The 23,515-nt window shown below is 43.3% G+C and overlaps 1 protein-coding gene across 1 annotated transcript in view; it reads right to left on the reverse strand.

Annotated features, from left to right (window-relative positions):
- Positions 1 to 16,918, reverse strand: part of CACHD1 (cache domain containing 1) — a 224,032-nt gene extending 207,114 nt beyond the window's left edge. Inside the window, exon 1 of the mRNA XM_054447274.2 lies at positions 16,103 to 16,918. Within this exon, the coding sequence (XP_054303249.1) occupies positions 16,103 to 16,315 (213 nt within the window). The 5' untranslated portion in view covers positions 16,316 to 16,918. The remainder of the gene's footprint in view (positions 1 to 16,102) is intronic.
- Between the last annotated feature and the right edge of the window lie 6,597 nt (positions 16,919 to 23,515).

Consider the following 23,515-nt stretch of genomic DNA (forward strand, 5'->3'; position numbering starts at 1 on the left):
CATAAACTAATGTAATCCCATTCTCTTGTATTCCACTAAGGTCCAATCAGAGTGAGCCCAAGGCATCCTTCAAAGCCTGGGGGAGAAAGGTGCCCTCTTCTACTGAACGCACTCATTTTACTACAGGCAAAACCAGCCTGAGGATAAACTGACAGCCAGGGGGTGATAGAGCCGAGAGAGTAAGAGAAAAAAATGGAACCGGCCAGACGGATCCTTCTAAGCAAAAGCCAACTCCCTTGCTCTTGTGCCTAAAACCCTCCAGTGGCTTCCCATTTCAGCCAGAACAAAATCCAAACTTGTTCTCCACAGTGATCCTATCCTCGCTCATCTTCCTTTATTCCCACCTTTCTTCAGTGCCTTCTTTCAGCCCTTCACACACACTGATCTCCTTCCCTCCACAGGTATCTGTATGCTTTATTCCTTACTCCAGGTCCTCCAAGGCTGCTGCCAATACCATCATTCATGCCTCCACTCAAATATCAGCACCCCCAAGAGGGCGTCTTTGAACTCCACGTTAACCTACTTTATGTCCTTCACAGAACTGGTCAGGGTCCAACATTACCTGTACTTAGCATTTACATGTTTAAATATTCATCTCCCTCTTATAAGAATGTAAGCTCCTCAAAGGCAGGGACTCTGTTCTATCCATCAGTGTGCTCCCAGCTCCCAAAGCTGTGCTTGCGCATAACAGAAGTTCAATCTATAGTTTCTTGCAGATTGACTGACTAAGCCCAAGATTCTGCACAGGCCACATTGACCCAAAAATCCTAAATGATGCTTTGTTTTTAGCTGAAAACAAGAACTGCAAAACCCACAGCTCTCTTGAAGATTTCTATATACCCTGGATTACACTTTATTATTTCTAATCCTGGATGTCATTATTATTTAAATAATAAAAGCAAATTTCCTTTGAGAACAATGTCACTCAAAAGAAAATCAATTTGTAGTAGCAGAACTTAGTCCACATCCGGAAGATGAAAAACACATCTGAATACGTGTGTGTGTGTGTGTGTGTGTGTGTGTGTGTGTGTATGTGCTCTCAAAACTTGACAATAAATGAATATGTGAAAACTTCTTTGGGTTATGGAAATGTTATAAAACCAGATAGTGGTGCTCACTGCATAATGCTACAAATTTAATAAAAATCATTAAATTATTTAAAAATCAATAATAAACAGCCCAATTTAAAATTAGCAAAAGTTTTGATATTTCACCAAAAAAGATATACTAATGGCAAATAGGCACATGAAAAAACGCTCAGCATCATTGTTCATTAGAGAAATATTCACTAAAACCAAAATGAGATACCACTTCACACATTTTACAATGACTAATATTAAAATGACAGATTCTACCAAGTTGTGGTGAGACTGTGGAGCAACCAGGACTTTCATACATTGCTGGTAGGAATACAAAGTAATATAGCCCCTTTGGAAAATAGACTGGCAGTTTCTTATAAAGTTTAACATACACTTAACATATGGCACAGTAATCCCACCCCTAGAAATATGAAAACTTACATTCAACCCAAAACTACTATTAAACCCTGAATGTTTAATAGTAGATTTGAAACATCAAAAAACTCCCAGCCTAGGCAACATGGTGAAACCCTACCTCTACAAAAAATACAAAAATTAGCCAGGCATGATGGCATGTCTGTGGTCACAGCCACTCAAGAGGCTGAGATGGGAGGATCACTCGAGCCCAGGAGGTGGAGGCTACAGTGAGCTGTGATCATGCCACTGCACTCCAGCCTGGGTGACAGAGCAAGACCCTGTCTCAAAACAAAACAAAACAAAAAACTACAAAAACTCAAATGTTCTTTAATTGGTGAATGGATAAGCAAACTGTGGCATATCTATACAATCGAATGGTACTCAGCAATAAAAAGGAATTAACTACTGATACATACAACATGGATGAATCTCAAATGCACTGTGTTAAATGAAAGATGCCAGACTCAAAATGCACACCATAATATTTCCATTTATCCTCTTCTGGAAAAGGCAAAACTATAGATATGGAGAATATATCGATGGTTTCCAGGAGTTTCAGGTGGGGAAAGGACTAAGTATAAAGGAGCAGCATCAGATAATTTTGCGGGGTGATGATACTGTTGTATATCTTGACTGTGGTGTTGGTTACATGACTGCGTTTTCAAAATTCATGAAACTTCAACAAAAAGTGTATATTTTCACTCCCATTAGGATAGCTACTGTAAAACAAATAAACCAAACAAACAAAAAACAAGTATTGGTAAGGAGGGGAAGAAATTAGAACCCTTGTGCATTGCTGTTGGGAAAGTAAAATGGTACACCCACTATGGAAAACAGTATGGCGGTTTCTCAAACAAACAGAATTACCATATGATCTAGCAATTTCATTTCTGGGCACATGCTCAAAAGAACTGAAAGCGGACCCAAACAGATATTTGTACACTCACGTTTGTAGTAGCATTATTCACAGTAGCCAAAAGGTGGAAGCAAGCCAAGTGTCCATTGATGGATGAACGGATAAACAAAATGTGACATATATACACAATGGAATATTATTCAGCCTTAGAAAGAAAGGAAATTCTGACACATGCTACGCATGGATGAACCTTGAAGACATTATGCCAAGTGAAGTAAGTCAGTCACAGAAGGACAAACATTGTTTAATTCCACTTTTATGAGGTACCTAGAGTAGCCAAATTCAGAGAGATAGAAAGTAGAACAGTGATTGCCAGGAACTGGAGAGAGGGAGGAATGGGGCATTATTGTTCAATGGTACAGAGTTTGGGAAGATGAAAAAGTTCTAGAGATGGATGGTGATGTGGTTACATGACAATATGAAAGTACTTAATGCCACAGAACTGTACACTTTTGGCCATGCCTAAAAGAGCTACTGGGAAATATACCTGAATTGAAGAGGAATAAGAACCCAAATTCCTCCCTTCACATCACCCTTCTGCTTGTATGCTGTCAGCCGCCTGGCTTTCTTTCAGTTCTTAAACTACACCAAGGTCCTGTCTCTCAAGACCTCTATAAAGCCTCTTCCTTCTGTTGGAATGCTAGACCCCCTAAACCTCTCCCCTGGTTGGCTCCTCCTCCTTCTGCCATGTCCCCTCCCAACCTCTCCCTTGATTGGTTCCTCCTTCTACTAGGCCCCAAGCCCCTTCCCTGATTGGCTCCTCCTTTCCATCACTGCTTCAGATTCCCTTTTAGAGTTGTCGCTCCCGCTCACCCTTGTACAATAATGATTTATTGAGTACTTCTAAGTGCCAAGCACCATTCTACAGGAATATAGCATTGAACAATACAGTGCTTACCTGTGAGAGGTTAGGGGGCATGACGAACATTAAAAGAAACAGGGTAGGAAACAATGAGGAAGGGCAAGGGACAGTGCTGTTTCAAAGAGGTTTGGCAAGGATACTTCTTGCTGTTCCCAAGCAAGAGGAGCAGCAAGTTCAAAGGTTCTGGGTCAGGAATGTGCTTGGAGTGCTGAAAGAACAGAGCTATATGCAAGGGGGAGGGGAGGTAAAAGATAAGGTCACAAAGGTGGCAGGGGCCAGATCACATCCAGCTGTGAAGGCCACCAGTAATTCAGGATTTTACTGAGTCAGATGAGAACCTTTAGGGAGTTTTAAGCAGAGGTATGACATATCTGACTTGCATTTCTAAAAGATCTCCTTGGCACTTTTTTTTTTTTTGGTAGAGACAGGGTCTCACCATGTTGCCTGTACTGGTCTTGAACTCCTGGCCTCAAGGGGTCCTGCCACCTCGGCCTCCCAAAGTGCTGGGATTACCAAAGTGAGCCACCACACCCAGCCCAGCCTGCCCTTGGTACTCTTTCTAAAGGCCCCATGTTTCCTTCATAACATTACTCAAAATTTACAATGTATATTTATAAGATTATTTGTTTAAAGTCTATTTCCCCTAGCAGGCTGCATATTTCATAAGAGTAGGAACCATGTCTCTCTCTTTGTGACGACATAAACTCAAATCCAAGCATAATACCTGGCACATAGTCTGTGTTCAATAAAGATTTGTGAAATGAATTAACTAATGAAGTCTAACCTCTAGGATAAAGCAGCTCCAAGTATATAGTTTGCAAGTACTCAATCATTTTTGTATGTTTTACATTCCTAAATGTAGCCCAACATTCTCTAGGTGAATATATTAAACATTAGAACCAACTAATACTTAGAGTCTACTTAGAGTCCTCATGTGCTTGATACTGTAGCAGATACTTCTACTCACCTGAAACATTCTTAATCTTTAGTAGCAGATAAAGACCCTAGACATTTCCTAGTAATTCTAAGGTAATGAAATGGACACATTAAACATAGTAGTAAAAGCTAAATTTGTAACAGTAACTACTAAAAAGTTACAAAGTCTACCATTTAAAGGCTGCTGGGCAATGTCTGTGGTCTAGACATTTTTTGAGTCCTCATCATGTGACACAGACAGGGGTAACCATACCAGGACTACGCAGATGAGTAAGTCTGTGTTCTTTCCTGCAAGAGCTCATGCTCTAATAAGTAATCTTCAGGATGTTTTACTGCTTATAACTCTTGCCTACATTTGTTGTCTGAATATGTGCAAATAATGTATTTGCCTCTTTTATGGTCAACTGAAATTATACTATCTCAAGTTTAAAATACTCCTAACAAATGTGTTTGGTTCATAATTAGCACACAGGCTAACCCCCCTGAAGACTACAGAAGTGGCAAATTTCCCCTTTTCATAAATGGTTCAGTGAAGCCAATTCTGGATCGAATAGCCAAGACTGCAATAGAAAACAAACCAACCAACCCAATCTATGTTCTCCAGGTTTTCCCCCAAAACCACTCAGGGCAGCAACAACGGCAGCAACAACTCTGTGACTAACAGTCCCCTAGAAAGGGAGCAGAAAAAGCGGCAAAAAGCACTGGCTGTCTCCTGCAGTGGCCAAGGGCAACCCTTGTTCAGGCACGACCAAGCAGAGTTATGGAAACCAACCCATTTCAGCACATCCTGTCTTTGGGCTGTCATGAGAAATATAGGCTTTAGAGAGAGCCAATCAATTAAAGTGGATTGTGTTAGAACAAAGAAGGCCAGTATTCTGGCAGAGGCACACGGAGTAATCCAAATGGGGAAAAAAAAATCCCATGAAGTTTCATGTGAGTTAGCAAATGATAGAGGATGGACAAGAAACCCAACAGGTCTTTCTACACCTCTAGTCCCTTAGAAATGAATGCAATGATCACAGAAAAACTCTTAAAATATTTAAATACACAGACATATGCTACCAGTAATATAGACATGAAAATATCTTGAAACCATTTATAAATACTATACATTTATATCAGAGGTGATATACTTCCAATTTTCTTCTTCGAATATCTTTTAATGGTAATACACAGCACAGTAATTGCCATGGGTTCATGGCTTCTCTGTAATATATTTTTTTTCCTATATAGAATCCTTACCTTATTTCCAAGTGACATGGAAATAAAACTACTGTAAGCTGGTTAAATTTTTATATAGAGAGTCAAGGCAGACTGATGAATCTATATTTCAGCATATTTATAGATCATTAATTTCCAGCAATTCATTTTTTGAATTAAGATTTTTTTAAAAGAAAGCAAGAAAAGTTGGCCACCATATACTAGACTCAGTTTGTGTTTTTCCTTAACATGAGCCTTATCAGCTCTGCCACAGCTGAAGTGATTCCAAATTGCTTTATGATACACTTGGATTTTCTCCTGCTAATAATTCTTCCTTCCTACCCATGACTGGCAGGCTTCTTCCACACTGCAGTAATGTGGGACAGCTAATTATCTACCAATCCACCTTGCTATTCCATACTTGGCGACTTTTATCTGCACAGGACAGCTGCACTCTCTGCGTTTGAAGTAAAATGTCAGTCTCTGCTAATGCAACAAGACTTACATCACTAATGATGTCTCCACACTTTGAAGAAACAACTCAAAGCCTAATTAAACATTCAAATTCATTTTCACTGGTTTGCCGATTTTCACTGTCCTTCCACCAGGGCCTTGAATATCTTTAAAAATACTCCATGCAAAAATAAAATAAAATGAAAATCCAAGGGGAAGCAAGAAAAAAAAAGTGCTGCCGTCTTGGGCTTTGACTGCATCTTTATAACAACTGTTATGGTTGGAAGAGAACCAAGACATTATCACGTACAAGATAAGAATTTAGTCCCCTGGCTTCCACTCTACAATTACAATAAAGCATACTATTTCCAGAGAAATATGGACCATAAGCTACTTTTTACATTCCCCACTCTGGTGTTTAGGTGTTGGAACTTTTCAAACTGTAATTAACTCGGAAATCATTTGACTGTGTAAATCTGAAGTAGAGAAAGCTACCTTTGAACTCAGAAAAAAGATGGCAAGGTAAAGAAACATTTAAATGACATTTAGTTTGTTTCATCATCAAATTAAATGAATGATTCCTCCAAAGTAGTAATCCTATTGCAATTTTCACCAAAAAAAAAAAAAAAAAAGGGAGAGAGAGAGAAAGAAACAACTTCATATCCCCTTAATGACTAGGGAGAGAGATGTAGGTCATAAAATCCAATTTCAAAATAGAACTTTACCTGAAAATTACAGGTGGAATTTTCTTCTGTGGCTTTTACATAAACAAACACAAAACAAAGTCATTCCTCCTCTAAAGTATTTTTTAAATAACTTTTCAGTAAAGTTATTTTTTTCAGTAAAAAAAAACCAAAAAACAAAAAACAAATTGTTTTGATGGTACTGGTTCACAATGATATTTATTGACCACTTAACTTTGCACTTAAAAAAAAATCTAACAACATTCTAGTAAGTCTAAGAATTTTTTAACTTTCTTCACTGGCTCACTGACTTCTAGGTATTTAACAACTTAAAAATCTAGTCAGCTGTCAAATTAGACCATCAGCTTTAAGTTTGCAGCCATTAAATCATTAAGCCAAACTTTCTTTTCAAAAGAGGAATGTATACTACTATGTCAAGTTTCCTTTTCCATTCTAAGAGAAAAATGCGGAAAAAACAGGGGCCCCACAGTATAATATCACGAAAAGGGTCAAAAAATGAGAGTCTAAAACCAAAACATGAGTTCTAAATCTATCAATTACTACTGGTATGCTCTCCAGAGAGCCACTTCCTTGCTGGGCCTCAGTTTCTGTAAAATGAACATTTGTAATACAAGCAGGGCAGATTTGACTATCTCTCTGGTCCATCCCTGTTCTCATAGCAGCCAATGATCTGCAGATCTGAGGTCGGGGAGAAATGGCAGGCCTGCTAAGCCTGGATTTGCCCAGCTCCACAGGAAGGACCACACTGGGCAGCCAGCCTGTCTTTGGGCCAGAAGCAGGGAGTCCACCTTGCAGGCTCCAGCTGGACTTGGGGAGGCAGAATCCAGAAATGTAGCAGGCCTTGGCAACTGGTGACTGCTGAAGAGTGTCTGAGTCTGAAGTCATTTTGGCTGAGTTTTCTAGGTTCTAAGCTTTCTCCAGATTTTTGTTTCTTCTCCTCAGAGCACATCACCTCCAAATACAAGGAACTTAGGCACAAGCAGCAGCCAGTTCCCAACTCAAACACTGATAAGCTACTGCCAGCCATGTTGAAATAGAGGGGAGAACCTATTTAAGAAGTAGGCAAGCAAAGAGAGAAAAACAGCATACTGGCCACATGCTTTGAGCCCTAATCTAGTTCTGCCCAAAGATCTACCCCCAGACACTTCAAATGCATAGGGTGGTAGCTTCCTTTCTTGCCAGTGTGAGTTGAGTGTTCTGCTGCCCGCAGAACAAGTCTTTACTGACATGAAGCATCCAAGAAACAGCCCCCAGCTTGACCTCTGCCTATTTCTCCCACCTCTATTTATGCCCTTTCCTCCCACTAGTTCTCTAAACTCCAAAACCATAATGCCATCTTTCCACTCATCAAAGGTGCTATGCTTTTCCTCAAAAAGGAGCCTTCTGGGAAGTCCACTCTTTGACTAACCAACTCCTAATTCATTCCACTTTCTCAGGGAGGCCTGCCAGAATCCCTCTGTGCCCTTAAATAGGTTAACATCCCTGACACTTTCTCCAAGCATCCCGAACCTCTGCTCATAACATTCATTACATCAGAAATTAACTGATGGGTAGGTATCCCAAACCTAACATAGTGCCTGGCACCAAGTAAACATTCATCTGTGTTGAAGTCATTATGATGACAAGCTCATATCTCAAAGCAATCCATTCTACAACTCTTCTATCAGAAAGTTCTCCTTTGTATCACAAAGAAATTGGCTTCCCCATAACCTGCACACAAGCACTGCGTTTTCTTTCTGTAACCCGCTGAATAATTCCAACCCAGACACTGCAAATTGGTGGCCTTTGGCTCTATCCAGCCTGCAGACATGTTTGGTTTGGCCCACATAGTGTGTTTTTTCTTTTTTCTTTTTTTAAACTGAATTAGTTGCCAAAAATTTAAAGATAATTTATGGAAAAAACAGACACCTAGCTTCTCATAAAAAACAAAGTCATGTGACAACATTGGACCCACATGGCTACTGGGCAACAGAGTAGCTGAGTGGTCCTGCCCCCCTTCACCCTTGGCACATGCCCTCCAGCTTGCAACATCCAACACCATTCCCTGCTTACCTACACCTGGTCCACTTCATTCATTGTGTCTAACTGACCTCTAGAAACATGAATTCAATATAGCAACCCTGGGTGTACTCTAGATCCCATATTTTAGCATTTATTTCTATATTGTCTTGAGCCATCCAAGTTGGTTTAGCCTCTCCGGATAGGACAGAGCTCTGGGGTCTTAGGGGGAGGCACTGGATGTCCTGTATTACTCTCAGCCTCCCTGCAATAAGGAATCTAGTGAATATTTGCTGACAGACTGATCAGAAGACATTATATATTAGTCCAGCTCTTCCTCTTCAATCCGCCTCTCTTCTCTCCCAGTTACAGCTATCTCGCTTAGTCCTTTTCTGACTCTTGTCTCTTCTGGAAGGGGGAGAGGACAGGGACAAGCAGTAGATGTGATTCATATTGCAGTAGTCCAATGTGTGTGCCTAGACTATATGCCAGCCTTTAAGAAAAACAAGGACCCTCCTAGTCTTGTGGAGAAAGCCAGGCATGAAATCGAGGGCCAGACAGCACAATTAGGGACAGACCCAGAGGAGCTTCCCCAAAGAAACTTGGCATTACATCTGGAAGCCTGGGGAATTTGCTGGGCAAAGGTATTAGCTAATTTGTAAAAATCTAGGAGGGTCACCAATGGTTTTATTCAGGCACAACATTGTTAAAAAATGTAGCCTAAACAACCTCCAAAATATTTATATTTATTTGTCAATTGTAAATTTTATATACTAGTGTACCAATATATTATACATATTATAAAACATTACAAATAAAGAAATTAAATAAGGATACAATAAAAATGTCATAGATGAAATTATGTGATATTTGGAACTTGCTTCAAAATAATCTGGGGGGAAGAGAAAGTGGAAGCAGAGGTAGAGATGAAACAAGCCTGACCATCAATTAATAACTGTCTAAGCTGCGTGAGAGGTATGTGGATATTCATATGCTATTTTATTTACTTTTGTATATGTTTTTAAATCTTTGTAGTTTAAAACTAAAGAAATAACTATGACTAGCCAGGTCTAGTATTTTCTTCAGAAAGCCCCAAGCATGGTTTTGCACCACATCCAAAGGTCTGTGAACTATATCTTAAAAACCTGGGGGCGGAGGATTGACCATATTGAAATCTGCAGGTCTACAAATTAGATTTCAGTTTCATTCAGGCTCAGGAGCTACATGTTTACTTACCTTCCAGGTTCTGTGCCCTGGCACTAAATGAACTGCTCTCATATTTACATTTCTGTTTATTGACTGCTCCTACCTTAGGCCCTGAGCTAGACACTTGGTTATCCTTTAAAATATATTTACCCCCATTAGCTACATGAAATACAAAGACACTAAAGTTCAGAGTGATTTAATAACATGATAGAAGTTACACAGTTAATAACTAACTGGCTGAGTCAAAATTCTTGTCCCTGTTGTCCCGTCATATTTTGACTTTCAATAAATTCTTACTCCAAGGTCCAAGCATATCTAAAATAAATCCCACTCCATCTAATACCAAAATTCCAGAGTTCTGCAAGGTTCCTGCCTGCTCATCCACTTAAGCTCAAGGAAGGAACTCCTCAAGCAGCAACCAGAAATAGCAGCAACATGTTACTAAGTGTAAAACCATCTCCTCTCCCTCCCCCAAGCCCTTCCAGACTCAAGTACTATTGGCAGGAAAAACATAATAAGCACAAGGAATAAGGCCAGCTAAGATAGGCATTAGTGAGAAGGAAGTCGAGGAAGTGCTAAGCACAACAGAGACAGTTTATCAGAAGTCATTCAACATGCTTTTTCTTGGGCTCATTCCTGACAAGTTCAACTCAGAGTCATCCATCTGCCAATGGACAGTTTTCTTCTATTCTAAATATCCATTTTCAAAAGAAAGCCACACAGCAGTTTTTCCACTAAGGCTTATATGGTACACAACGCATAGAATCAAATCACATTATTTGCATATACAGGTGATTTTTCCTTCAAAAATGTTCTATATTGCATAATTACACATTCAAATAATTCTAAACCAGCCCTGTCCTGTTACGATGCATGTGATTTAGAGGAAATTACACATCTTACCAAACATGACTGCAAATCAGCTTGCAGTTATAATAGAGCCAGCAAGATATTTATGTCCAATAACCACAGAAGCTCTAGGATAATGGCCAAAGAAAGGAGACATGGGAGCCATATGAAGGGGCACAGGAGTCAGAGTCCTGTTCAGGTGTTCAAGATACACCAGCTACCTTGTTCAGTGCCACCAAAGGAATCAGAAACATCTGATGAACTACTGATTTGGCTACCCTTCATGTGTGAAGCTGCTGCTGCTGCTGCTGCTGCTTTCAGGACTGGCCTGTGTGTGTGGACATTTCACTGAAAAGGACAATGGAGAAGTAGCTAACTTCCTTGACTTCACCAGAGGGGCTTGAGCAAGGCTCCTCTATGCTCCCACAATATCCTGTTTCTCTCTCTACCACTGCACTAACCTACTGCAGTGTAACGCCTCTGTCTCTCGCTAACTACCTGTATCATAATGCCTCTTTTTGTGTCTATTTCCATCATTAGTTGAGAGATTAAGGGCATGGGCTTAATCTTTAGTCCTTTTAGTCACCTTTGATTGCCAGTTTAATCTAACCCCACTTTGGGAGGCTGAGGCGGGTGGATCATGAGGTCAGGAGATCGAGACCATCCTGGCTAACATGGTGAAACCCCGTCTCTACTAAAAATACAAAAAAAATTAGCCGGGCGTCATGGCAGGCGTCTGTAGTCCCAGCTACTCGGGAGGCTGAGGCAGGAGAATGGCGTGAACCCGGGAGGCGGAGGTTGCAGTGAGCCGAGATCATGCCACTGCACTCCAGCCTGGGTGACTGAGCAAGACTCCATCTCAAAAAATAAAAAATAAATAAATAAATAAAATCTAACCCAAGACCCTTCATAGAGCAGAAGCTCCCCAAAATTTTGTTGGATATATGCGAAAATGAATAATGCAGGACAGACACGGTAGCTCACACCTGTAATTCCAGAACTTTGGGAAGCCAAGGTGGGAGGATCACTTGAGGCCAAGAGTTCAAGACTAGCCTGGCCAACACAGTGAGACTCCATCCCTACAAAAAAATAACAAAATTAGCAGGGTGTGATGGTATGCGTGTGTAGTCTCAGCTACTCAAGAGGACTGCTTGAGCCCAGGAATTTGAGGTTACAGTGAACTATGATTACATCACTGCACTCCAGCCTGGGTGACAGAGCAAAGATCCTGTCTCTTAAGAAAAAAAAAAAAAAAAAGGAAGGAATTTAGTGCATTGCTGTTTTACTGCATACAAAGAAGGGTTGCTCTTTAATTCCAGCTGTAGTCAGTATTTACAACATTGCTTTATATCTTTGACACTTCTGCCCCAGCTGAGTCCTTCAGTTCCTGAACATGCCTCTGTTCTAGCTGCTGCCTTTTCTTCAATTGGAGTTGAAGCTCCAGTTCTTGCTTCTGGTATTTCTTCTGCCCTGACTGGAAGAAACCCTGCTCCTCCCTCCCTCCCAGGCCTCATCCAGCAGCTGTCTGACCAACCTGCTGGTCTGTCCGCCAACTTCATAGTAAGTGTGCCCAGCCCAGCAGAGTTGGGCTAACTTTAAGGCAGGCACACTGGCCTTGTGCCAGGCCCTTGCTGTTAGGAAGCCTGTATTGTCCTATAATGTTAAATGGGCCTTATAAGTGCCTGGTGAAATGGCTCCCAGAGCCAGATATGCCTTCTAACAAGCAGGCATTGTTACTTAGCTGGTTTACCTGTGCAATCTTATCTCCTCCTCGAGAATGTAAACTCCTTAAGGAGTTGTGCTGGAATATGTCCTTGTAAAATCCCCTGAATACCCAGCATAGAGCTCCATGCTCAGTAAGCTTCCAATAATTATTTCTCCATTTGAGAACAACCACATCCATCAATATTTCTCAGCCCTGGCTTAACATTAACAGATGCCTTTACACGCACTATTTCCTTTAAGTCCACAGAGCAAATCTTGAGGAAGAATCACCATCCTCAATTTTACAGATAAAATCACCCAACTTGCAATTGGCAGAATTGGAATCCAGGTCTCTACCTACCCAACGTGGGACTCTTTCCACTCCATGATGCTGCTTGATAAAAACTTGTTGCATGAATAAATAGGCAAAAACACGTCTCCCTGGACACAGCCACTTACTGCTCCCAGACCTCAATGCCACCATGGCTCCTCTGCACCAGACCCATGAGAAGATGATGATTAGGTTTTTGACTTTTATCCATGATGTATGATGTCTGCTGTCAGGGGAACAGTATTCAGTGACAGCTTTCCCAGAGTACTGGTGAAATTAGTTGGCACAACTTATTTAAAGATTTTTTAAATATATTTTGTCCATTATTAAAAAGGAACAACAAAAATCATGAGTAGGCAGCCCCCGCTGGAGAATTTTCCAAGAAAATCTTCAAGATAGACACTTTTCAAACTGTCTTCTCTATCAGCAAGTGCAAAAACTACGTCAGGGGAAACTATAGTGCTAAAAGAAGCCTAGGTTTTTGTTTTTGTAAAAGTACCCCCCCTTGCAACTCCTTATAAGCAGTAAGTGCTGCCACTTGAAATGCTGCAAAACAACAGGCCTGGTTTGAGGGCTACTTTATAATTTCTCAAACTTTAAAATTGTCTTTCGAGAATTTCAGCAGCAGAAGCAATATAAAAGTCTGAACATTGGCTTTTTACATATAAAGAGGCCTATAGAATGTTTCTCATAAAGCGAGATGCTGTCCTGAAGGGCCTGTACTATGCTCAAAATGCCAAGGTCAAATGAAAGGAGTCAATCCCTTAAGCAAGGGAAGACATTCTTTTCCAAAGAGACACAACTATCCCCCTCTCCATCCCCATCCTGACCATCTTCGTAGGAAGTCACACCTTAAAGCCTATGTGAGGCTTACCTCTGAAAAAAGATTAGCTCCACCTCTATAAAATCCAACATGCTGCAGGGAGGGCTATATAACCTACACTTTAGGTAACTAAACCCACATAATTTCAGACCCACTGAACAAATCCCAAAGGTTTACAGATGAGAATGTGGGGCTCAAAATCTTTGTTCTAAGGCCAAAAATCTAACCTGCATTCGACTTTTTTTTCCAACCAGTCTAACTAAATTAAAAAGAGACACTTTCTGCAATTTTCCCAGATAGAAGCAACCGGCAGATCAATGTACAGCTCAAGAAGCAGAATTTAAATACAGTATGTATGTCTCCTTTCAAAAAAGGAGAGAAGCCACTTCACATTTTGCCAGACAAAACCCTGTCCACAGGAGGTCCATTTCCACAATGAGGTTGCAAAGGTGTTAGAAAGAGGCCAGTTGGGAGGAGATAAAGGGCCATTTGGGCACAAACCCCCCACCGATCAGAGCTTTTTTTCGAAGTGTCTCTTTTTCAACTGGGCAGCCTTTTAAAACTACATTTGCTTAGGATCCCTACCTGAATGACAATGTGTTGGGATCCAATTTCACCTTTTGTCAAGGACTGGGTGAGAAACAGTAAAATGGCTGTCAGCATCTTAGAAAAAGCAAGTCCTTAGCTTACAAGGAAAAGGCATGGGGGGGCGGGATAGGGGGGAATCCTAAGATTTCTTGTCCAGCCCTAGTGATGGAGTGAAGGTGGCAAATGCCTACAAATCCTACAAGCAGAGTCCACAACTCCAATATATTAAGTTTCCTTTATTAAAAGAGGTGCCTCAATGCAAAAATACAATTGTTTGTGCTCTGAATGGAAATATTCACCACTGTTTTTTTAATCCTAGTTTTCCATCTTTTCTAAAAGTCACTTCACTCCTAAGAACTCAGCAATAATCAGAAATCAGAAAATGCATATGGAAAAAATTGCAACTGAATCTGAACCTGAAAGATCAGCATAGTTGAATGATGCATCTTAAAAGCTTATCTATTATTAAGCAAATCAAGAAAACCCCACTCCATCGCACTTCAGGGCTGGGTGTCTACAAATAAATGCAAAATTACCTTTCAAAATCCACTCCTCAGTCCTCATGTCACCCTTAAAAAAAATCCCGGTGGTCTTTCCCCACAGTAGAAAAGGTCTGTGGAACTTGCCTCAAGAAAATTGTAACCTCTTAGGAGGAGACTGGTGTTGGTGAGTGGAAAGAAGAGGAAGGAAGAAGGAAAAAGAAAAGAAAGAGGAGGAGGAGGTCAAGAAGGAAGAGGAGGAGGAAGAAGAAGGAAGAAAGAAGAAAGAGGAGGAGGAGGAGGACGACGACGAAGAAGAAAGAAGTAAGAAACCTAAATCCCAAAAGTGACTTAAACACCTCTCCCGGTGGGAGGTGGAAGGATTGGTCCCAGTAGGCTGGAAATCAGAAACCTATTCCAAGAACGCATTCTTGGAAACTTCAATCTTTCGAAGACCACATTCATCCCCATGATTGTCAGAATGTATAAGAGAATGGTGTTAATTTATCTAAGAATGTTATAGCAAAGGTTTCAAGCTGGGAATGTCATCTCAACCTCTCCTAATCTAGTGGGCCTTTATGGCCAAGTGGATTAAAATAACAGCGGGGCAGAATCTCCAGGTGGTTGGTGTTCAGCAATTTTTACTACTGTTGGTCGTGAGTAACATCATCAGGATTCCTTACTAGCTGCGGGCAGTTTTTCTGTCAGCCCCGCTTCCTCTCCCGAGGAGGACGGACATGATAAACAATCTGGAGAAATGGGAACCTTATTCACTTGGCTCCCTTTTTCCTCGCCCCAAAAAGGCACACACGAAACAAAAATCATACAGCAGACAGCACGCAAACCACAGCAGGATATGCGGAAAGCAACAAAAAGAGTCCCCCAGCAGGATTAGAGTCGGGAGTCTACCCGGAATCTACCAGGCCAGCCCCTCCCCCCATGCTCCCGGGCGGGGAAAGGAGCGCGGAGCCCACTCGGAGGGCTGCTCTCCGCCGGGACCTAGGTGTCCCTGGGGCAGCTGCGTACGCTGCGGCGCCTTCCCTCCCGGCGCCCATTGGTGCGCCTCGGTCGGGAGGACGCGAGGACGCGGTCAAGGGGGTAGGGTGGGGACTTCGGAAAATCGTCCGAGCCAGACGGGGCTGGCTGCTCTGGGATGGGGACACAAAGAGGGAGGGGAGTTTGCAGGGGTGGCAGGGTGAAAACAAGCCTACATGGGAAATGTGTGCAAATTAGAGAAGACGTGCGAGGAAACTGGAGAATCCTTGACGAGATGAAGGAGCTGGTACTCAGAAGAGCGGGGCTCTGCAGGTTAAGGTGGGTTCCGTGCAGAGGGCAGGGGATTCTGCAGAGGAGAAGGGCAGGGGTAGACGAATGCATGGAAGAAGAGTTGGTGTATTGTCAGGGGGTCTGTGCAGAGGACAGAGGGGTCCGACGGGAAGCCGGGCTCTGCATGCAAGGAGCCGATGCACACAGTCCAGGGGACTTGTACTGGGAGTAGGATGGGGCTTCGAGCAAAGGAGAAAGGCGGGATGTCTGGCCAGCTCGGGGGCCACTTACCTGCATGGTGACGACCCCCAACTCCTCGGCCGCCAGCCTCCGCATCTGGCTCGCCAGCACTTGCGCCTCGTCCAGGATGGAGAAGTCGGCTTCGGCCCCGGAGCCCAGAAGCCAGCACGCGACCAGGCAGAGCAGCCAGAGGGGCGGCCGCGGCGCCCGGGCCCCGGCCGTCTCCTCTTCCTCCGGCTGGCGGGCCATGCTGCCTCCCCCCATTCCCCGCCGACAGGCTCCGGGCGCGGGGAAGCGGGCCGCGGGAGGTGCGCCCAGGGCCCCGCTCGGCGCACCCCGTAAAAGTTTCTTCCTCTGCTGCAGGCTCTGCTCCGCGCCGCGGTGGCGGCGGCTCTCAAACTTAGGGGGCGCCCGGCTACAGCGCGGGAGCGCGGGCGGCCACCATCGCGGGGCTCCGCGGCGGTTGGAGGAGGAGGCGGCCGCCCGAGCGGTCCCCGGAGCCCGGCGCCCACACGGCCCCCGCGGCGCAGAGGGCGTCTCCGAGAGCCGGGGCGCCCGCAGGCTGGGGTGCGCGGGCCCCAGGGCTGACAGTCGGAATCGGAGTCGGAGTCGGAGCCCGAGCCGAGCCGCGCGGCTCTCGCTTCCTGCGAGTCCCGGCGCAGCGAGCAGGCGGCGGCGAGGGCGGACGGCGGCCCCCGGGGAGGAGGAGCGGCGGCCGGGTTGCGAGACTGGGGCAGCCACCCGAGCGAGGAGGGAAAGGGGAGGCTTCACAAACCCACACAACTGAAAGAAAGAAAGCAAGCAGTGGGGAAAGGGAGGCGTCTGGTGCCACCACGCTGCGCTCCGGCTCTGTGCACTTCCCGGCTGGGCCGCCGCGGCGACTGCGGTGATTTATGGAACCAGCAAGAGAGGCGGGGAAATTCCCCCGGCTGCCCCTCCTCTCTCTCCTGGCTCCCGCCTCAGAACCTGCCCCCCGGGACGCCGGGGGCCGGGGACCAGCCTCTCTCTCTGCTCGGGGACCGGCCCAGCCCGGGCAGGGGAGCCCACGGACCTTCCCGTGGCCGGAGACGGAGACCCCCGCCAGCGCTCTCCGCCTCCGTCCGCGCCAGGGAGCCCACCCGGCCCAGGTTCCACCCATCGAAAAGTCCTTTAAGTTCTAGGACGCTGGCTGGCTGTCTGCCTGGCAGCGGTTGGGGAAGAAGGGGACTGCCATGTGTAGGTCCACTCCTTCTCCTTGATGTTATTCATCACAATGGCTAGCTAGCGTTCCACCCACAGATTTCTGTTGCAACCAGCCAACGTGTGCCCGGCACTGGGCTCGGGGGTGTGCACATTATCCTTTAATCTCCGCGACATGCCATAGGAGGTACGAATCTTTATCCCAATTTTTTTAGGTAACAAAGACTGAGGCTTAGAGAGGTGGAATAAATTGCCAAAGGTCACCCAGGGGATAAGAAACAAATCCAGAGTTTAAGCACAAGTCTTACTCCAAGGCTATTGCTCCTAAACACGACACAGTTCTCTCTGTCTCTCTTTGGAAATGAACCATCTGATCCCATCAAAAGCAAGAAAAAAGAAAAAGAACGACTAAACCGGAGTCCACGGCGCACACACCTGTTCTCCCAAGCATGGAGAGGCAAGGTTAACCTTCCTGTTTGTCCCTGACTACTGGCTCAGGCTCGCTGAGAAATCACCTGTTGGAAGCACCTGGAACAAGTCAACCGGCTGTGTGTGGAGAACAGCCACTCTCCCTTCCAAGCCCTGTGTGTTTGCTGCTTGCAGGTTCCTGGAGAACAGAGTCAACACTGGAAGGTTAAAGGACTAGTCCAGGGTTACCTAGCAGAGGTGGTAGCAGGATTAGAACCCGGATTTAAGGCTCTTTTCATTTTACAGCAAAACCTTCTGTTTTACATCTTTGACTATATTGTATTAAAAAGTCATCTTCTCTTGTAAGCTGTCCCTGGCCCATTTTTACCTCATTGAGATCACTTCTCTATTCTCAACTCCCCTGCTAATTTTTGTATTTTTAGTACAGACAGGGTTTGGCCATGTTGGCCAGGCTGGTTTCGAACTCCTGACTTCAGGTGATCCACCTGCCTCGGCCTCCCAAAGTGCTGAGATTACAGGCCTGAGCCACCGCGCCTGGCCTGTGATGTTTGTTTTACATACTAAGGCAAGCATGTTGAGTGTGGGGACCAATCCCTTCACCTCCACATCATCCACACAAGCACATAGTAGTACTGGAAAAATGATTCTTGAGTTAATAATGGGGTAAAAACCTACCTGTATGTCTTCTATTCCTGGAGTTGAGCTGACATTTGTTAGAAAGATGATCCTTTAACTTCTGTTTTTTTAATTGTTGTACCTTTGACATGACACTCAGCAAGAGAAAGCATATTAGTCCACGTGATTAGTGGAAGAGTAAAGAACAAAAATAATAATGACATATAGCATTATTTTTTGTATTTGATTCTTCAAGGTTACCATCACCAAGGTGTCACACATCTCTAAACTTCTGAAATGCCTTCACAATAGGCATTTATTGCCCATCTTTTATATGTTGGTATTTCTTGAGGTCCTATTTCTTGGGATGCTAATCCAATGTCACCTTTTTTTCACTCTCAGTTTCTTCTTTTTGAGGACTCTCGACCACACCTATGCCTTCAATTATTACCAAAACACGAGTTTATCATACTTCTAAATAAAGCTCAACATGGATCTCCATTTTTTTCTAGCAAGTTCCTGACTTCTCTAGTAAATATACCTGAATGAAAACTCATTACTGCTTTCCCCCCATGTTCCACCTAAATCTATGCCTGGCTGCAAATCTAGGTGGATGTCACCCACTCTGCAAGCTAGGTAGCCACTTCTCCATCCACCCCAGCTCCCAACATATCTCCCGTGTCCATCCCCCGCTCTCCATCTGCATCCTATGGCCTGACTTCAGTTCCTCATTGCAGCTTGCCTGTATTATGACCAGTCTCCTCATGGGTCTCTGTGCAGTCTCTCTGTTCCCCCTCATTCTGTTCTTCACATAGAAGTCAAAATCAACTTTCTAAAAGTCAAATCTCAACTTATCATTCACTAATCTAAACATTTCTGATGCCCCATCACAGATAAGTAAACTTAACAAACAAGGCCCTTTGTGCTCTGACCTGTTTGCTCTTCTGGCCTTATTGTAGCCACTGTGCCCCTCGGTTGCCTCACCACTCCCAGAAAACACCTATCTGGCAGCCTCAAAATTCTTCCCCTTCTCTCCACTTGCTAGGACCCCTATTCAGCTGAGGTGTCATTTCTGTGACACCTACCCCCACAGAGTTTACGGCTCCTCTTTGGTGCTCCAAACTCTTGGTTCTTCTCTCAGTACTTAATGTCCCCGCAGCACTTAACAAGCAGCATTGTGATTTTCCACTTGAAAGCTTTGATTTCTCCATCTTGTTTCTCAAAGTGTGATCCACCAAACACACTAGCCTCAGGACACTTAATAAACTGCAAATCCTGTGCTCTATTCCAGGTCTACTAAAGCAGAATCTTTGGAGGTGGGGGTTGGGTCCTGGAATATGCATTTTATAGACCCCGCCCCCCCCCCCGCCGACCCTGACATTAGTCTTATGAACTAATGCTAGACTGCAAGCAAGCTTGCCAGGATGGTAACTCATGCATCCTGGAGCTCTATTTAGCCCAGTGTCTATAGCCAGGAGGGTCTCAGTACCTGGAAAGGAACATATGGCTATTCCTATGTTGCCAGTAGAGAAAATCCTCAAAGAAATAAAGTTATTTGCCCAAGGTAATACAACTTTTAGATGGTGGTGTCAGTATACAAACCTGGGCCTTCAAACACCAAACCAAAAGCTCTGAGCTACTAGTCTGACGTCAGAGAGAACATTTACCCACATGTGTACTGGTATGTGACAGACCAATAAAAGCTTATTGTGTGATAAACTGCCAATCCTTAATGTTCCTCATCCATATAAGTGAAATTGTCCTACCCGTCAACCTCTGCTCAATACTAGTTGATTCTTTCCCTGGCAGAGTCAACTGATAGGACCAGGGTAGATATGTGACATCAAGGCAACCAATCTACAGCACCTAAGGCATGGCAGAAATATTAACTGGGACAAGTCCTCATTCTAAAAAATTTTAGTTAGGAAATACTGAGGAAAAAGCAGTTAGAAGTAGTAGTTAAAACTACAAGGATATGAGAGGGGGCCATAGGAACCATGAATCTCATAATGTATATAGCAGGAAATATATAGGCATATATATATACACATATATACACACACACAAACACACAAATATATACACAGATGTATATAATGACTATATAGTCCCTGATATGCACACACATATATGTATGTATACACCTCTGTATACATATATATGTACACAGATATAGATATAGAATAAATATAGCCATTAGATGGCTGTATATAAATACATATACATGTATATGCATGTGTGTATATATACAAATACATATGCATATATATGCATGTGTATATGTATATGTACACATATGTATGTGTGTATATATGCATATATGTACACATGTGTGTGTATATATGCGTATATGTACACATAGGTATGTGTGTATATATGTGTATATGTACACATAGGTATGTGTGTATATGTGTGTATATACACGTGTATATATGTGTGTATATACACGTGTATATATGTGTATATGTATGTGAATATATACACATACATATACACATATATACATATATACATATACACACACACACACACATACATAGTCATATAGCAAAGCTGAGAGTGTGCATCTTGGACAAAATCTGGGTTTGGATCCCCAGGACAATACTTCTTAGCTGTCATCTCTGTAAAACTTAACTTCTCTTAGCCTCAGTTGCTTCATCCATACAATGTAAATAATGCTACCTAAAGTTTTTGTGAAAAGGCACATAAAACACTTTGCAAAGGACCTGGTACATAGACACACTCAATAAGTAGCAGTGTGACTCTGCAAGCTGAAGCTGTGAAGGAGCAAACCCCATGAAAGAGCTAAGAAAGCCAATCAGAGACAGGGGAGAGTGGAGTACATAGAACCTATGGCCTGTAACAGAGACTGTCACCAAGAGCCAGAACTGACTTGATTTCAGAACTTTCTCATTCCAAATCCAGTCTATATGTTCTATTAATAATAGACCCTTTTCTTCTATCTTTTGTCTTGATGTAACTCTATAGATAAGTTCAATCATCCATTCTATACAGAGAGGACACTATTGACTGTGCAGTTGTTTGAACTACAAAATAATGAAAAGACTGGTAAGTGGGTCACAACTGTCCCTAGAAGACCACAGATCACCATGAAACTTGTCTGATGATTTTATCTTCTCCACAGAGTAATCCTCTACCCCTTGCTTATGACTGAGTTGGACACTTGTTCATTATCTGCTTCCTCTCCAGAAGCTCCAGCAATTAACATTGCAGTTGTCCATTTGCAAGTCTGTTTTCTCCATCTTAATGTTTCTCATGGTGTGTTCTATTAACCACCTACAGAGGAATGACCTATCAGGAACTATGTCTGTTTTATTCACTGCCACAGAGTCTAGCATAGTTCTAGACCCAGAGTAGAAACCCAAGAATTGTTGAACCAAATAATTGGGGGAAAAATTAGAAAAATCCATGAATCAATAATTCTGATGCAAGGAGCTACAATAACAATTTTGCTCCTTGACTGCTAAAGAATAACCAAGAGTCCTGATCAAACTGGCTGCTCTTCCATATTTTGGGAATTATAAAGCTACTTCAGTGATAGACCGCCTCATGGTACGCACTGTCCAAGATCTTCATCACAGAAAAACTATATGTGAAATTGTTTTGAGGAACTCTTGGCCAGATTTCCAGAAATGTGGTATGGAGTTCCCAAGCTACCGTGATTCCCTTTACATGCTCTGAGGTGGACATAAGACCCAAGTTAGCAAAAAATTCTCAGCCTAATGCTACAGGCAGGTCTCCCATGCAAAACAATAACTGGGCCAGGCACAGTAGTTCAAGTTTGTAATCCCAGCACTTTGGGAGGCTGAGGCAGGCGGATCACTTGAGGTCAGGACTTCAAGACCAGCCTGGCCAACATGGTGAAACTCTGTCTCTACTATAGGCGGGCGTGGTGGCGCGCGCCTATAATCCCAGCTACTCGGGAGGCTGAGGCAGGAGAATCGCTTGAACCCGGGGGGTAGAGGTTGCAGTGAGCCAAGATCATGCCACTGCACTCCAGCCTGGGTGACAGAGTGAGACTCCATATCAATCAATCAATCAATCAATAAACAAAACAATAACCAGCTGCAAACTATATTGAACCTGTGAACTCAGGGAGCTCAGGAGAATGGGACTGGTAACTCCAAGGGCAGAAATTAACACTCACTTGTTAATTTCTAGCAGACTACAAATCTCAGCCAGTGCAACTTACGATTTTTTTTTTTTTTAATTTTTAAGTTAAAAAAAATCTTTTTTTGAGGCATGGTCTCCTTCTGTCACCCAGGCTGGAGTGCAGTGGCACAATCATGGCTCACTGCAGCCTCGAACTCCCTGGCTCAAGTGATCCTCCCACCTCAGCTTCCCAAAATGCTGGGATCACAGGCATGAGCTGCCATGCCCAGCGACTTATTGTTAAATGAGTGGAAATGGTCTAGACTGAATCTTAGAACACGGACTCTGTTTTTCACATTCCTCCTGCTGATTTAAAAAATCATCAGATTTCCCATTTCCCTTCAAACTGGGAGATAGTAAAGGTTGAATAACCATGAGAGGTACAAGTTACTAAGAACCTTCTATGGTTAGGTGCTGTATATGACACACAGCATATCATTTCTTTCTTTCTTTCTTTTTTTTTTTTCATTGAGATGGAGTCTCACTCTGTCAGCCAGGCTGGAGTGCAATGGCAGGATCTTGGCTCACTGCAACCACTGCTTCCCCGATTCAAGAGATACTCCTGCCTCGGCCTCCTGAACAGCTGGGACTACAGGTGCCTGCCACCATGCCCATCTAATATTTTTAGTAGAGACAGGGTTTCACCATGTTGGCCAGGCTGGTCTCGAACTCCTGACCTCAGATGATCCACCTGCCTCAGCCTCCCAAAGTGTTCTGATTACAGGAGTGAGCCACCATGCCCAGACTCATTTCTTAATCTCTTAGTATGTTTCCTATATTCTATCATTTAAGCATCAAAATAGGGAAGACAAGATCATTGCAATATTATACACAAGGAAAAGGAGGCTCAGAAAGGTAAAGTAACTTGACCAAGGTTACAGGCTAGTAACAGCAGAGGTGGGACGGAAACCCAGGTCTGTTTGACTCCCAGCTCAATTATTTTGCAACTCTATCATGTGCCTCTCTCTGAATGAGAAAAAAGAAAAGAAATTATGTTATTTGGCACCCCATGAGTCGCTGCCCAAGAAACATCCTTATTTCCAAAGCAGCAATTATTTTTTCCTGTTA

This window comes from Pongo pygmaeus, chromosome 1 (assembly GCF_028885625.2).
Source record: "Pongo pygmaeus isolate AG05252 chromosome 1, NHGRI_mPonPyg2-v2.0_pri, whole genome shotgun sequence".
Classification (NCBI taxonomy): Eukaryota; Metazoa; Chordata; class Mammalia; order Primates; family Hominidae; genus Pongo; species Pongo pygmaeus.